The sequence below is a fragment of the Sminthopsis crassicaudata genome, chromosome 5 (assembly GCF_048593235.1).
Source record: "Sminthopsis crassicaudata isolate SCR6 chromosome 5, ASM4859323v1, whole genome shotgun sequence".
Classification (NCBI taxonomy): domain Eukaryota; kingdom Metazoa; phylum Chordata; class Mammalia; order Dasyuromorphia; family Dasyuridae; genus Sminthopsis; species Sminthopsis crassicaudata.
The window spans coordinates 174184852-174200498 of record NC_133621.1 but is presented as its reverse complement, the minus strand read 5'-3'; the positions used below and the strand labels follow the sequence as shown (position 1 = coordinate 174200498).

The window sequence follows — 15647 nt, the reverse complement described above, 5'->3', positions numbered from 1 at the left end:
ATGGAAAAGGTTGTTACTGCCAAAAAGGAAATGATTCATGAGGAAAAATAGCAGTTTAAGTAAAACAATGGGATATATACATTTGTTACACAGTTCTATAACCTTAAAAAACTTTACAAAGCACTTTGCTCACAACAATCTTGTGAATTAGACCAAGCAAATATTGTTATCAACACATTACTGACTTAAAAAAATAAAAATAAGATTAATATGTCAATATGTGCCATGGTCACACACCTACTAACTTCTGGGATACTTAACTAAATAAAGGACAGGGAAGAGTCCAAGAGTTCTTTCTATGAGCATTAGAAAATAAAAGAATACATGTCATCAATGCAGGATTCTGATTAGGAAGATGTATAGATAGAAAAAAGTAACTTTATTGTCACTTTATTTAAAACGAGCTGGTAATAGGCTGTCTAGTCTTGTACTTCAACGTGAGCAATAGTAATATGCCATGGGTCCACTGTCCATTTTCATTAAAAAGTTTTATTTTCCCTTGCCTTGTTATTGGTTTTGTTACATAGTTAAATTACTTTCAATCTTACTTGATTTATCTGACTTCTGAAAAGTAAGAAAAGACTGCACTAACAGCAGGTCATTCTTTTTCTTTTTTTGTCTGTTTTTCTTTATTTTAAAGCTTTTTAATTTTAATTTTATTTTATTTTTATTTTATAATTATAACTTTTTTTGACAGTATATATGCTTGGGTAATTTTTACCACATTATCCCTTGCACTCACTTCTGTTCCGATTTTTCCCTTCCCTCCCTCTGCCCCCTCCCCTAGATGGCAGGCAGTCTTATACATGTTAAATATATTATAGTATATCCTAGATACAATATATGTGTGCAGAACCAAATTTCTTGTTGCACAGGAAGAATTGGATTCAAAAGGTAAAAATAACAATAACCTGGGGGAAAAAAAAGAAAAATGCAAATAGTTTACATTCATTTTCCAGTGTTCCTTCTCTGGGTATAACTGATTCTGTCCATCATTGATTAATTGGAACTGAATTAGATCTTCTTTTTGTTGAAGAAATCCATTTCCATCAGAATACATACTCATAGAGTATTGTTGTTGAAGTGTATAATGATCTCCTGGTCCTGCTCATTTCACTCAGCATCAGTTGATGTAAGTCTCTCCAAGCCTCTCTGTATTCATCCTGCTGGTCATTTCTTACAGAACAATAATATTCCATAACATTCATATACCACAATTTACCCATTCTCCAGCTGATGGGCATCTATTCATTTTCCAGTTTCTAGACACTACAAAAAGGGTTGCCACAAACATTTTGGCACATACAGGTCCCTTTCTCTTCTTTAGTATTTCTTTGGGATATAAGCCCAGTAGTAGCACTAAAGCTTTTTATTTTCAAAACCTATGCTTAAATAGTTTTCAATGTTCACCTTTGCAAAACCTTCTATTCAAAATTTTTTTCTCCCTCCCTTTCCCCTTCACCTAGACAGCAAGTAATCCAATATAGGTTAAACATGTGCAATTCTTCTACACATATTTCCACAATTAATATACTACACAAGAAAAATCAGATCAAAAAGGAAAAAAATAAGAAAGAAAATAAAAAACAAGCAAACAATAACAAAAAGGTGAAAGTACTATCTTGTGATCCCCATTCAATCCCTACAGTCCTCTCTCTGGATGTAGACGTCTCTTTTCATCACAAGATCATTGGAACTGATGGCCCTGTCCATCAGAATTAATCATTGTATAATCTTCTTGTTGCTGTGTACAATGTTCCCCTGGTTCTACTCATTTCACTTAGCATCAGTTCATAAGTCGCTCCAGGTCTCTCTGAAATCATCCTGTTGATAATTTCTTCTAGAACAATAATATTCCATAACATTCATAGACCATAATTTATTCAGCCACTTTCCAGCTGGGTCAAAGGGTATGCACAATTTCATAGCCCTAGGGTCATAGCTCAAAAATGCCCTCCAGAAGGGCTGGGTCATTTCACAACTCCACCAACAATGTATCAATGGTCCAGTTTTCTCACATCCCCTCCAATGTTCAACATTAGCTTTTCCTGTCATCCTTGCCAATCTGAGAGGTGTGTAGTGGTATCTCAAGAGTTGTCTTGATTTGCATTTCTCTGATCAATAGTGATTTGGAGCATTTTTTCATATGACTAGAAATTCTTTCTTTAATTTTCTTCATTCAAAAATCGTCTGTTCATATCCTTTGCAGGTCATTAATTTTCAATGCACCTGACAAGTTTTAATCATATTTATTTAATATGATCTTCATAGAACTACTATGAAACCACAAAAGCCTAGAACAAAAACATGGATTTATCCTCAAATACATCTTTTTTTTCTCTCCACAACTTTCCCTCTTTTATTTTAAAATTGAATGAACAGTACAGCCTAATCTTCTGAGACTCCTAAATTTATTCATCAAAAAACTGGACCCCTCTAAATAAAATTACATTGTAAACACAGGAGCATGAAATGAATCCTAATCACATAACTAATTTTGAGTGTCTCACCACTTACACCAGTGTAAGATGAAAGAGTTTCTAGCAAGCAAATGCAGGATTTTTACATTGGAAGAGGGATGGGGATGATGAATTGGTTACTTTTATTACAGAATTGTCTAAATAACTGTAGTATTATTCTACAAATTTAATAAATAGTTCCAACAAATGACTATAATTGGCCCATTTCTAGGTCTTTAAATTGCCTAAAGTGTGGATGATGCAGTAATCAGGTCTAAAAGTAGAAGTGATCTTTAAGGCCATTTTTATCAACCCTCTTGGTTTTACTTAGTTGCTGGAGTCAGCTACCTCACTGGTGAATAATAAGTACCAACATACTTTCTAAATTCTACTTAACTACCTGATCCACATGCCCAGTTCTTTTATATTCCTTTAATTGATAGCTTTTACTGCAGGAGGTCCAGGCAAAGAAACTGGTAACAGTACGTCTTACAAACTTAACTCACAGCTGACCCCATCTAACTCAGAAACTTTACTGTCTTCTCCACTCTGTTGAGCTCAAATAGTCCTTAAATATGTACATTAATAACCTCATGCTTAAAAAATGGAATACCTGAACAGCAGAGATCATAAAGGTACATATACATAGGAAAAATAAATTCAAATACATTGCTACATAAATATAAAAACAATTATCTATTGATGAGATGCTATGGTATCAATATTTCAAATTATGAACTTGATCAAGAGATAATAGTTTGATACATGGGGGGAAATGAAGTTTATATATATTCACAAAATATACCCCCAAACACTTATGGCATACCTCAGTTCCAATAAGGGTAGGACGCACATAGAGGCTGGCTGATGTTGAATATGGAACCCATTCCTGATCTAATCTCACGAGTTCTTGTATGCACTTTAAAAGTTCCTTCTTGTCAAATTCCTAAAAGGATAGGAAACCAAATAAGGTCACATAAAAAAAAAAAAAAAAAAAAAAAAAAGATCGGAATTTAGTCACAGGCATTCAGTTCAGCAAAGTTTATTAAACTTTTTGTATGTATTAGGCATTGAGATAAATAGTGGAGATAAAAAGATAAAAATAACAGAACTAATAACAACAACAAAAATCCCTGCCATTAAGGAGACTACATTGTACTAGAAGAAAACAATACAAATATGTATATGAAAATATATTTTTAAAAATAAACAAAATAAATTGAGGGGAATGGGTAATACCAATAACTTTGGGAAAAAATATCAGGATTGTAAGAACAATGCTCCAGATTCCAGGAAATGAAATGAAGTAATAATACCTTAGACATATAGCACTTTTTAAAAAATTCTTCTTTAAAACCAAACTCCAAAAGAGGCAATAAAGAATATTATCATTATTGTTTTACAGCTGTGGAACAGAAGCTCAAAGAAGTAGTGTCTTAATCATGTGAAGAAGCTAGAACTCACACTCAAGGACTTCAAACTTATGTATCATGAACCTCTTGGTATCTGGTAAAGTTTATGAATTCCTTCTCAAAACAATATTTTAAAAGCATAAAATAAAACAAAATTAGAAAGGAAGCCAATATATTGATATGAAGTTATTAAAATACTTTTTTTAAAGCTCATGGTTCCAAGTTAAGTATCTACCAAAAAAATTGGAAATTGAGGGAATGCCCATCTATTGGGGAATGGCTCAACAAATTGTAGTATATGTTTTTGATGTAATATTATTGTTCTTTGAGGAATGATGAACAAGATGCTCTCAAGGAAAAAAAAAAAAAACCTGGAAAGTCTTCCACGAACTCAAGCAAAACAAAATTACTATATTCAAAGTAATAGCAATGTTCTGGGATGACCAGCTATAAATAACTTTACTATTCTCAACAATACAATCATCCACAACTGCTCTGAAGGACTTACTTTGAAAAATCCTATCCATATCCAGAGAAACAACTGATTGTGTCTAAATTCAGATTTAAGCCCACTCTCTCTCTCCCCCCCTTTCTCTTTCTCTCTCTGCTTAATTTTTCTTGAGAGCTTAAATTTCATTAGAGTGGGAGATCTATATTTTCTTTCACAACCTGGCTTTCATGGAAATGTTTTGCATAATTTTACATGTGATTTCTTAATTGTAGGCGGAGATAGGGGAGAGAACCTAGAATTCAGAAAAAATGAAAAACAAATGGTAAAAAAAAAATTGTTTTGAATGTAACTGGGGGAAGATATTAAATAAATAAATAAAATAACTTCTTCATTAGCCCAATAGAATTATAAAAGCCCTAAACCATAAACAATATTTTCATGCTTTGAAATTCTGGACTTAAAAAAAGTTTTCTGGACTTAAAACCCAGCAAAAATTTACTCTTTCCAATTCCTTATGGTAATGTTTTGTGCAAGCATGGAATAGAACCCCCCAGCTCAGACATATGCTATTACCCTCCAGGTTCCCAGATGACAGCTGCCTTGTGGCACATTTTGTAGAAGGGCTATAAGCTTTTATAAGTCCTTCTTTAAAAGACCATAATTATCTCTATGAGGTGAATAAGCCTAAGAAAGATGAATATTCTACAAAATGGAGCTTTAAGGCATTTAAAATAAAAGATAAAGCAAAAAGTAGCACATGCTAAAAATAAGTCAAAAAACATAATTTCTGCAAGAAGGATAACCATTTATACCCTAAAATTCCATGTTATGATGACCTTATCACCTTAAAGAATTAACAAACTGAGGCAGGGATTTGCAATATAACTCTCTGCTTCCATCTTGGAATTCCATATTACACAGGCAGATTTTAGAAGGAAAATGCAAAGTTAAGAGAAACAAAACAAGTACCATCTTAAGACATAAAACTCATTAGGATTAAACAATTATCATCACAAGACATAAGAAAAATATAGCAAACTTATTTTCTTTACTTCCATGATTCCTAATCCTTTAAGTCCAAAATTAGAAGAACATATTATGATTTTACTTCTTGCAACAATCTGTTCTAATTACAGCCTGAATTTGAGCTACAATTCAGAAATGTGAAATAGAAAATAATATCCTGACTTGGTAGGGAACTATTAATTCTGATATAACAACTAACCATTTATTGACTTAAGAAGTATCTACCTGTTATCCTACCAAAAAAATTCATTAATCAGAAAATTCATCACATCAGTAAATATGAAACAAATAATTAAATTGTTCAATTTAAACAAAAGTATTTAATTGATCGCAAATGAACACATAAATGCATTTATTTAATATTGATATAGTAGTCCAATTTGAAGTTTTAAGGTATGTTAAATGGTTTACTATTATCTCGGTATGCAAAATCTTAGTTTGTGATGTATCAACTCTGATTCATTGACCAATCTAAAGATTATCTTTTTTATAGTAACTTGTAGTAATCACTTTAGCCTACTCTATTGGAAGGAATTTCCCCCCAAATCAACCAGCAAGAATATTAGCAGTTTAGGGGTCAAACCTCTACTCCTTTATATCTATTACTAACATCCTTCAAACTCTCAGCACAATGCTTTTATCCTCACTTCTAGAAATATCATAAGTTTTTACTGGTATAATGTATTTTCCACAAATATTAAATTATTTTCCCAAAAAAACTAACCAAAATATCCTTTCCATGGATCTTAAACTATTTTATAGTTTCATTCTTATTAGGATGTATTTTCCTCCTTTTCCCTTTTCCTGTTAGTGTACACTTATTTTTCTATGTATATGTTGTTTCCATATAGTAGAATGTAAACTCCTGGAGGACAAAGTCTACTTCATTTTTGTTTTTGTTATGCAAAGTGTCTGAAACATTTACTTATTTATTTATTTTTTATTTCAATACTGTAAATCTTTCTTTTTAAACTCCCTCCACCAATTCATACTGGTAACTGTCTGCAATATTGAGCTCAGAGAGTAGCCTGGACTACTGGGAGGTCAAAAGCACAAGGTTACTCTGATCACTGAATAAATACCTGCTGAACTAAACTGTGTGGATTAATTACCTGACACATAAAAACATATTTCTGTAAAACATTTCTTTATTAGACTTCTTCTACATGTCAGGCATTGTGATACATGCTAAGAATTTAATACAAAGAAAGAAATAATCCCTACTCTCATGGAGCTTAGAGTTCAATGGCAACAAGTTATATATCTGTATATATAGGATAACAATAAAGAGAATATGCATAAAGAAGTATATGGTGTCAGAGGCCCCATATATGTTTACTTTCCAATTTTAGGATACTACCCAGAGCTCTCATGCAGTCCTAAGGCAAAGAGTAGATGCTGCTAAAGTTTTCTTGTTTAGGGTCAAGTACACTCCAGTTTACTCAGGAAATATACTGAGCAATATTAATCAGGTTTAGGAATACAACTTTACTGATAAATCTAAGAAATCCTTAATTATAACATGAGTCATTTCCCCCAATTTATAGCAAAGAGATCTTTTCATTTTTAAATGAGAAGTGGAAATCTATTGCCTGAGATATTGTACCTATAGGCTATTTCCTTAGATATGTTCAAGACACCTTATAGTGAATTCAGTCAACTAATAAAGAATGACCCAGGTTCCAACATATGTGAAAGTTCACTCTAAAATTTTCTGTCTGCACAACTTATATCAGTAAAAGAAGTTACATTTTCTGAGCACAAGATTTTTTTCAATACTACAAACAGTTTAGAAGTATTTGCTTTAGATTTATACTAATTTCTTTCTTATATAAGGATATTGTATGGGGAAAAAAGCTTAGAGATTATCTAATTAAACAACTTTATTTTATATATTAGTAAAAGTATGTGTATATAAGGCTAATGAGTTATCCAAAATCAGCCATAATTATTAAATCACTGAATTGGGAATTGAGCACTCACTTTTTGGCAGCTGGCCTAGTTCTCTCTCCACATTCACTCTCATGAAACTACACATATACAAACATAAATACTAATCACTAAAAGAAAAGGACAGGATTTATGATTTAACTAGTATAGGGAACTGCTAAAAGAGAAAACTCTCTCCCCAGTACAAGTAACTACCTTCTCTGAAACTTAAGTCTTAGCAATTTTTCTAGACTTCAAAGTATCTTAGGGAACCCAGAGGACATTTACACATTGAGCATCATTTTATCTCCCAAATCCCTTCTTTTCATTATTGTTCTGAACTAAACTCAATGTCTGCCTATCAAATCTTTCTCCATCCGTGTAATACTTCAGACTATGTAAACTTTGTTTCTTTTTTAAACTATCTTTTGAAACTAATAGGAAACAAAAACTTTACCAGCTACTTTACAGTTAAGAAAAATGGAAACTATGGAAATTTATTTCAAATAGTGTACTGGGAACTCCTAAATTAATAAAAAAAAAAACAGCTTAACTTACATACAGGCAAAGTTACCCTTGCAGCAGATCGAAGCATCCTGTCCATGTTGAGGTCTGGTCGAAATAGACGGATTTTTTCATCCACTCCTCGGTATGCCTTCATTCCTTCAAATAACTGAAATTTAAAGACAATTGAACATCTGTTACTAATGATGACTAATAAAAACTGACATCAAAGAACTGTCTTACCTAGATTTTGTGGTCCCTTATGTATTTAAAGTTACCTTTGTCTTAAAGAAAGAACAGATATATCTAAGTATGTCATTGCTCAGTCATTTCGAGCATGTCCTACCTCTTCATGACCCCATTTGGAATTTTCTTGGCATAGATACTGAAGTAATTTGCCATTTCCTTCTCCAATTCATTTTACAGATGAGGAAACTGAGGCAAACAAGATGAAGTGACTTGTCTAAGGTCACATAGATAGTAAGTATCTGAGGCCAGAATTGAACTCAGGTCTTCCTGATTCCAGACCAGACACACCACTTCAGGCTCAAATGTGTTAGTTTGCTGCCTGTTATGTTTGTTTATATTAGCTAAATATGGTCAATAAAAACTGATAAAGGGAAGAAGTCACTACTATAACCATCAAATTCAAGGAGCTAAATGGCCATTCTGTCATTTACCAAAGTTCTTATTCTTCCTTCATGTCTATCAGTGTTTTCATCCCATAGATTTATAGATAGAATGCAATAGTGAACATGTAGTAAGTGCCTAATACATTTCAGAACACAATGCTAGGTTATGGAAAGATAGAGAAAACCAAGTCTCTACCATTAAGGAACAGAGAAGATCATTTAAAGGAACCTCAGAGTCGTCTAGTCCAAACTACACACTTTGCAGATAAGAAATCTGAGGCCTAGAAAATTTAAGGGACTGTTCCAATGTCACAGATAATAAGTTTGAAGAAGGATTTGATTCAAATTATCCTAAAACAAGGTCCCAAGTTCCACTTACTATGTCATTCTAACTCCACTGATTCTAATGCTAATAAAGTAGAGAAGGTGATGTAACTTGATAATTTGGCTGTTTATTAATAGTATTGATAAAGGAAAAAAAGCTAAAACTGTCGGCCAAAATGAATTTTATGCTTTTCTTTATTCCTAATTCTCTCTTCTTTATTATTTATCACATACACTACTAAGTCTCCCACCTTTGGGCTTCTATACTGGTTGTCCCACATCCTTGGATTTTAATACTGTAGCTTTCAAGGCTCTATGAATAGGCTTCCATTTATGTAAATGGAACCATTCAAAGTGATGACATATTAGATCTTCAAATAACCATTTACTTGACACTCCAATAGAGAGAAGGGAGGATAGAGTGAGAAAAATAAAGATATTGCACATATATCTATTTTCATATATTATCATTTATAATAGAATGTGACCCTCCTCGGTGTGTTTACCAGTCAACCAAACATACAGCAAAAGACATTTAATCAAACAGGATAACAAAAGAAGTGACAAGAAGATTGCCTCATGCACATGGGACACATTCTCTTACTGGTCACAGCACCATAAGGGAAGTTTAAAAAGAGAAAACAGTAAACCATGAAATATTGAGGATAAGAAACACATGTACATATAAATTACACACAATTAAAAGACATATGTGAACAAGGAATATGGGATGCCAAGGAAAATTATATGTATGATTACTGAAGACTTGTAAAGTCTTCAGTAATAAATATAATCACACCACTCTTAGATTTTTTTTTATGAGTACTGTGCCTTTAATATCCATAGGATTCATCATCTTTTCTGGGCATTGATCTACTAGTGATTATTATTTGGCATTTTAACTGGGTTTATAACTTCTCTTTAAGAATTTCTGGATTTCATCTCTTCAGAGCTTCCTACTAACCAACTTGCTATGGTGAAGTGACTCAAAATATTTCCTAGAATATGAGCAACACATTTAACTGGGGATCTGGGAAACAGAAGCTAGGTAGGCAGAGTGCTTTCAAGCTAAAATTAAATATTTCCTTTTGTTTACCTTTATGACCTTCGGTGCTATAATTTTAAATAGATGTGTTATGAGATCACAAAGCTTTTTTCAAGCTTCATTTTTTCTTTCTCCGGAATAAATATAGCATACATTTAAGTGATGCTTTACAATGTATTTTACATATAATGTTTTTAAAAGACAGTCTTAAAATAAAGAACTCTTCCAGTGATAAGCGGATATTGTTGCAGGTCTGATTCACAAAAAAAAAAAAAAAAAAAAAAAAAAAATCTACAGTTAAAGAAAGATTCCCTGCCAGCTGTAATCCAGTAGAGAAACAGCAAATTACAATAGCAAATAAAGGCAAACAAATGGTAGTTAATCAAAGTAAGTATTCCATAAGACAAAATTAGCAATTCTATGAAGAAGCTATATAAACCAAATTAGGAGGTAAGAAATGTTTCAACTCTGAAATTGTATTATTGATATAAATGAAGTGTTCAGGAAAAAAAAAAACTGGAATTCTAGGAATCTATGAGAAAGTCCATTTGCATATGGAGAGGAAAAAGTGATAGATGGTTTCCCTCTATGCAGTCTTTTATTATTCATGTGTGTTCCAGTTAGGTCTTTGAAAGAAGATAAAGGCAAAGGTTTTAATCCCAAGAGTGCCTTGAAACTGAATGTAGCTTTGGGAGAGCCATTGTTAGTAATCAGAGAAATAGTGTCATAGAATTTCTTTTTTTACCTTTCCTCCCTGTATTTGTGTTGGTGATATGTTGGTGGTAACTAGATTTTTATTTCCTGTTATTTTACTAAAACTATCAATCATTTCAATTAGTTTCTTCTCTGGGATATTCTAAATAAACCATTTTCTGAAAATCTACATAATTTTCCTACTCTTTTAAAATGCTTACTTTTCAAATTTCCTTCTCTTTGTATATTGCTATAAATGGTATTTCTCTTTTTAAAATTAATTTATTTGTTAAAAATAAAACTTGCTTTATAAATCATGTTGGGAGGCAAAAATCAGAGAGAAAAACCATGGAAGAGGAAAAAAAACAGAAAAAAAAGTGAATATAGCATGTGTTGATTTACATTCATTCTCAATAATTCTTTTTCTTGAATGCCGATGGCATTTTCTGTTTAAGTCTATTGGAATTGCTTTGGATCACTGAACCACTGAGAAGAACCACACATTTTTGCTGTTATTATTTACAATGTCCTGGTTCTTCTTCATTCAGGATCAGTTCATGTAAAACTTTCCAGACCTTTCTAAAATCATTTTGTTCATCATTTTTTATACAATAATAATATTCCATTACCTACATATGCCACAACTTATTCAGCCATTCCCCAATTGATGGTTATCCATACATTTTTCAATTGTCACCATAAAAAGAACTTCTATAAACATTTTTGCACATGTGGGTCCTTTTCCCTCCTTTATGATTTCATTGGGATATAGACCCAGTAGTGTCACTGTTGGGTCAAAGGGTATATAGAGCTTTATGGCCCTTTCAGGCATAATTCTAGAATACCCTCCAGAATGGTTGAATTATTTCACAACTCCACCAATACATTAGTGTCCCAATTTTCCTACACTCCCTCCAAAATTTATCATTATCTTTTCCTGTCATCTTAGCCAATCTGAGAGATGAGAGGTGGTACTTCAGAGTCATTTTAATTTGTATTTCTGTAATCAATAGTGATTTAAAGCATTTTTCATATGACCATAGATGACTTTAATTTAAGCATCTGAAAATTATTCATATCCTATGACAATTTATCAATTGTGAATGACTTGTATTCTTATAAAATTGACACTATTTTTATATATTTTAAAAATAATACTTTTTACCAAAAACAGTGACTGTAAAGATTTTTCCCTGCTTTGTACTTCCCTTTTAATCTTGGGGTTTTTTTTTGTTGTTGTTGTTGTTTTTTTATTTTGGGTTTTTTGGGTGTTTTTGTGCAAAACCTTTTTCATTTAATGTAACCAAAGTCGATCATTTTGTCTTTTATAGTATTCTCTTTGATGATAAATTCGTCCCTTCTTCAAAGATCTGATAGGTAAATTATTGCTTGCTCTCCTAATTTGTTTATGGTATCATCTTATATGGCCAAATCATATACCCATTTTGACCTTATTTTGGTATAGGGTGTGATATGTAGGTCTATGCCAAGTTTCTGACATATTGTTTTCCAATTTTTCCAGAAAATTTTGTCAAATATTGAGTTTTTATTCCTGAATCTGGAGTTGGGGTTTTTTCAAATAATAGATTACTATAGGCCTTAATTATTGTGTCATGCGCATCTAATCTATTCCACTGACCCACTATTCTATGATGTACTTAGAGAATCCTAGATAATCATTCAAACAGCCAATGGAAACAACAGCTTTAGCAAAGTTGCAGCATATAAAATAAGCCTATACAAATCATCAGCATTTCTGAATATTAGTGACAAAGCCCATCTGCAAGAGATAGAAAGAGAAATTCCATTTAAAATTACTATAGACAAAATAAAATGTTTGGGTATCTACTTGCCAAGACAATCCCAATAACTGTATGAACACAATTATAAAACATTTCTCACACAAATAAAGTGATATCTATCACTTTATCAATTGCTTTAAGTACATCATCATATCAACTCCAAAGAGTGATAGTTTTATTACCTCATTGCCTATTCTGATTCCTTTTATTTATTTTTCATTTTTATTGCTAAAGCCAACATTTCTAGTATAATGTTGAATAATAGTGGTAATAATGGGCATCTTTATTTCACTCCTGATCTTATTGGGAATGTGTACATTTTCTCTACATTACAAAAAATGCTTACTGCTGGTTTTAAATAATGTTGCTTCTTATTTTAAGGAAAGCTCTTTATCCCTATGCTCCCTAGTGTTTTTAATCAGAAAGGGTGTTGCATTTTGTAAAAAACTTTTTCTAAATCTATTCAGATTATATTATTTCTGCTGGTTTTGTTATTGATATGGTTGATTATGGTAATAGTTCTCCTGATACTGAATCAGTCCTGTATACCTGGTATAAATTCGACTTGATCATAGTGCATTATCCTGCTGATACAGGTTGCTGTAATCTCTTTCCTAATATTTTATTTTAAATTTTTGCATCAATATGAATTAGGGAGATTGATCTGTTATTTTCATTCTCAGCTTTGGCTCTTCCTAGTTTCGGTATTAGCACCATATTTCTGATATAGAAGGAATTTGGCAGGATTCCTCCTTTACCCATTTTTTCAAATAGTTTACATAGTATTGAAATTAATTGTTCTTTAAATGTTTGGTAGAATTCACTTGTGAATCCATCTGACCCTGGAGAGGCTTTTTTTTTTTTTTTAGAATGTTAAATTATTGGCTTTGTTAATTTTTTTTTCTAAAATGAGATCATTTAAGTAATTTATTTCTTCTGTTAATCTGAGAAATTTGTATTTTTGTAAATATTGATCCATTTTGGTTAGATTCTTGGATTTGCTGCCATAAAGTTATGTAAAATGGCTCCTAATCATTGTTTTAATTTCTTTTTCATTGGTAATAAGTTCACTTTTCATTTTTGATACTGGTAATTTGGTTTTATTCTTTCCCTTTTCTAATCAAATTAACCAAAGGTTTATCTATTTTATTGTTTTGTTTCATAAAACCAAATCAAGTATTATTAATTAGTTCAATAGCTTTCTTAGTTTCAATCTTATTAATCTCTCCTTTCAATTGCAGAATTTCTAATTTAGTATTTAATTGGGGGGTTTTAATTTGTTCTTTTTCTAGCTTTTTTTTTTTTTAGTTGTATTCCCAATTCATTGATCTCCTCTTTCTCTTTTTTATTCATATATGTATTTAGAGATATAAAATTTCTCCTAAGAACTGCTTTGGCTGTATCCTATATTTTTAGTTTTAGTTTTAGTTATGTTGTTTCATTATTGTCATTCTCTTGAATGAAATTATGGATTGTTTCTATGATTTATTGTTTGATTTACTCGTTTTTTGTTTGTTTTTTTTTAGAATTTGACTCATTTCCAATTGGTTATTAGTCTATATTTTCCTGATTCTTTATTGAATATAATTTTTATTCCACTGTGGTCTGAAAAGGAAATATTTCCTGTTTCTGCATTTCTGCATTTGATTGTGAGGTTTTCATGACCTAATACATGGTCAGTTTTTCTATACTGCCAAGAAAAAAGCATATTTCTTTCTGTCTCTATTCAATTTTCTCCAGGGGTCTATCATATCTAGGTTTTCTAACCTCCCTATTTTCTTTCTTATTTATTTTAGGTTAGATTTGTCTGATTTTAAGAAGGAAAGATTGAGGTACCCACTAATATAATTCTGCTGTATTTTTCTTCCTATAACTGGCTTAACGTCTCTAGAAATTTGTATGCTCTATCAGTTTGTGCATATACTTTTAATATCTACTATTTATCAAGATGTGCTTTCCTTCTTTATCTCTTTTAATTAGATCTATTTTAACTTTTGCTTTATCTGAGGTCAGAATTACTACCCCTGCTTTTTCTTTTTACTTCAACTGAAGCATAATAAATTCTGTTCTAGTCTTTTATCTTTACTATATATGTGTCTCTTTGTTTCATATGTGTTTCTAATAATCAATGCATTGTAGGATTCTGTTTTTTTTTAATCCACTCTTCTATTTGTTCCTGTTTTATGGGAGAGTTCATCCCATTCAGATTCACAGTTATGATCACCAGCTCTTTATTTCCCTCCATCCTATTTTCTCCTCTGTATATATTTTTCTTCTCTTTTCACTTTGTACTTAGTAATTTTTATTTTTACTCATCAGACCCACTACCTTATCTCTTATCACCCCTTCCCCTCTTATTTTTTTTCTAGTGTTACTGTCCTCCCTACTATCTTGTCCTCCTTTTCTTTCCTCTTTCTCCTCCTACTTCTTTATAGAATTAGATAAATTTCTATACCCAATTGAATGATTAAGTTTTTCTTCTTAATCCAAAATTATTAAGATCCCGTTTCAGATACATCTCATAGCCTTCCATTCTTTCCCTAGATTACAATAGGTCTTTTGTGCCTTTTTATGTGATCTAATTTGTCCCATTGTACCTCTCTTTTTCTCTTCTTCCAGTACAGACCTTTTCCCACTCCTTAATCTTTTTGATATCAACACATCAGAATCCATTCACAACCACACCCTCAGTTCATGTAATGCCTCCCTTTTGTCTGCCCCAGTACCAATTATACTACTCAAGAGTTATAGATATCATTTTCCCATTGAGGGATGAAAACAGTTTAACATTGAAATGAATATATATATTTCCCTCATTTACCTTTCTATGCTTCTCTTGAGTCTTATGTTTGTAAATTATTTTTTTTCTATTTAGTTCTGGTTTTTTCAATAGAAATGATTGAAAGATCCATTGCCTCCCCTAAAAAATGATGCTCCGTCTCACTGTATAATTAATTCTTGGTTGTACCCCTAGCCCTATGTCTTCTAGAATATGGTATTCCAACCTGTCTAATTCTCTCTTGTAGAAGCTTTCAGATCCTGGATAATCGTGACTGTTGCTCCTTGATATTTGAATTAGCTTGCAGTATTTTCCCTGAAATTGTAGTTCTGGAGTTTTGCAACAATGTTCCTTGGCCTTTTCCCTATGTAATCTTTTTTCCAAAGGTGATCAATGGATTCTTTCAATGAGTACTTTTCCTCTCTTTGTTTCTAAAATATTGGCACAATTTTCCTTGATAATCTTTTGAAGAATGCTATCTAGACTCTTATTTTGGTCATGATCTTCAGGTAGACCAATAATTTTTAAATTGTCTCTTCTGGATCTATTTTCCAGGTTGGCTGTTTTACTAATGAGATAGTTCACATTTCC

General features: G+C 31.8%; 1 protein-coding gene and 1 long non-coding RNA gene across 4 annotated transcripts in view; one reads left to right on the top strand and one right to left on the bottom strand.

Moving 5' to 3' along the window:
* LOC141543490 (uncharacterized) overlaps positions 1–4079 on the top strand; it is a 260856-nt gene extending 256777 nt beyond the window's left edge. Inside the window, exon 7 of the long non-coding RNA XR_012482451.1 lies at positions 3865–4079. This is a non-coding gene — a long non-coding RNA (uncharacterized LOC141543490). The remainder of the gene's footprint in view (positions 1–3864) is intronic.
* The window catches only part of BCAT1 (branched chain amino acid transaminase 1), a 97005-nt gene that overhangs the window by 46170 nt on the left and 35188 nt on the right, over positions 1–15647 (bottom strand). For all 3 annotated transcript variants that reach the window (XM_074268829.1, XM_074268828.1, XM_074268830.1), the window contains exons 4-5: positions 7840–7950; positions 3286–3405 (exon numbers count right to left, since the gene is read on the bottom strand). In XM_074268829.1, coding sequence (XP_074124930.1) covers positions 3286–3405; positions 7840–7950 — 231 coding nt within the window. The remainder of the gene's footprint in view (positions 1–3285; positions 3406–7839; positions 7951–15647) is intronic.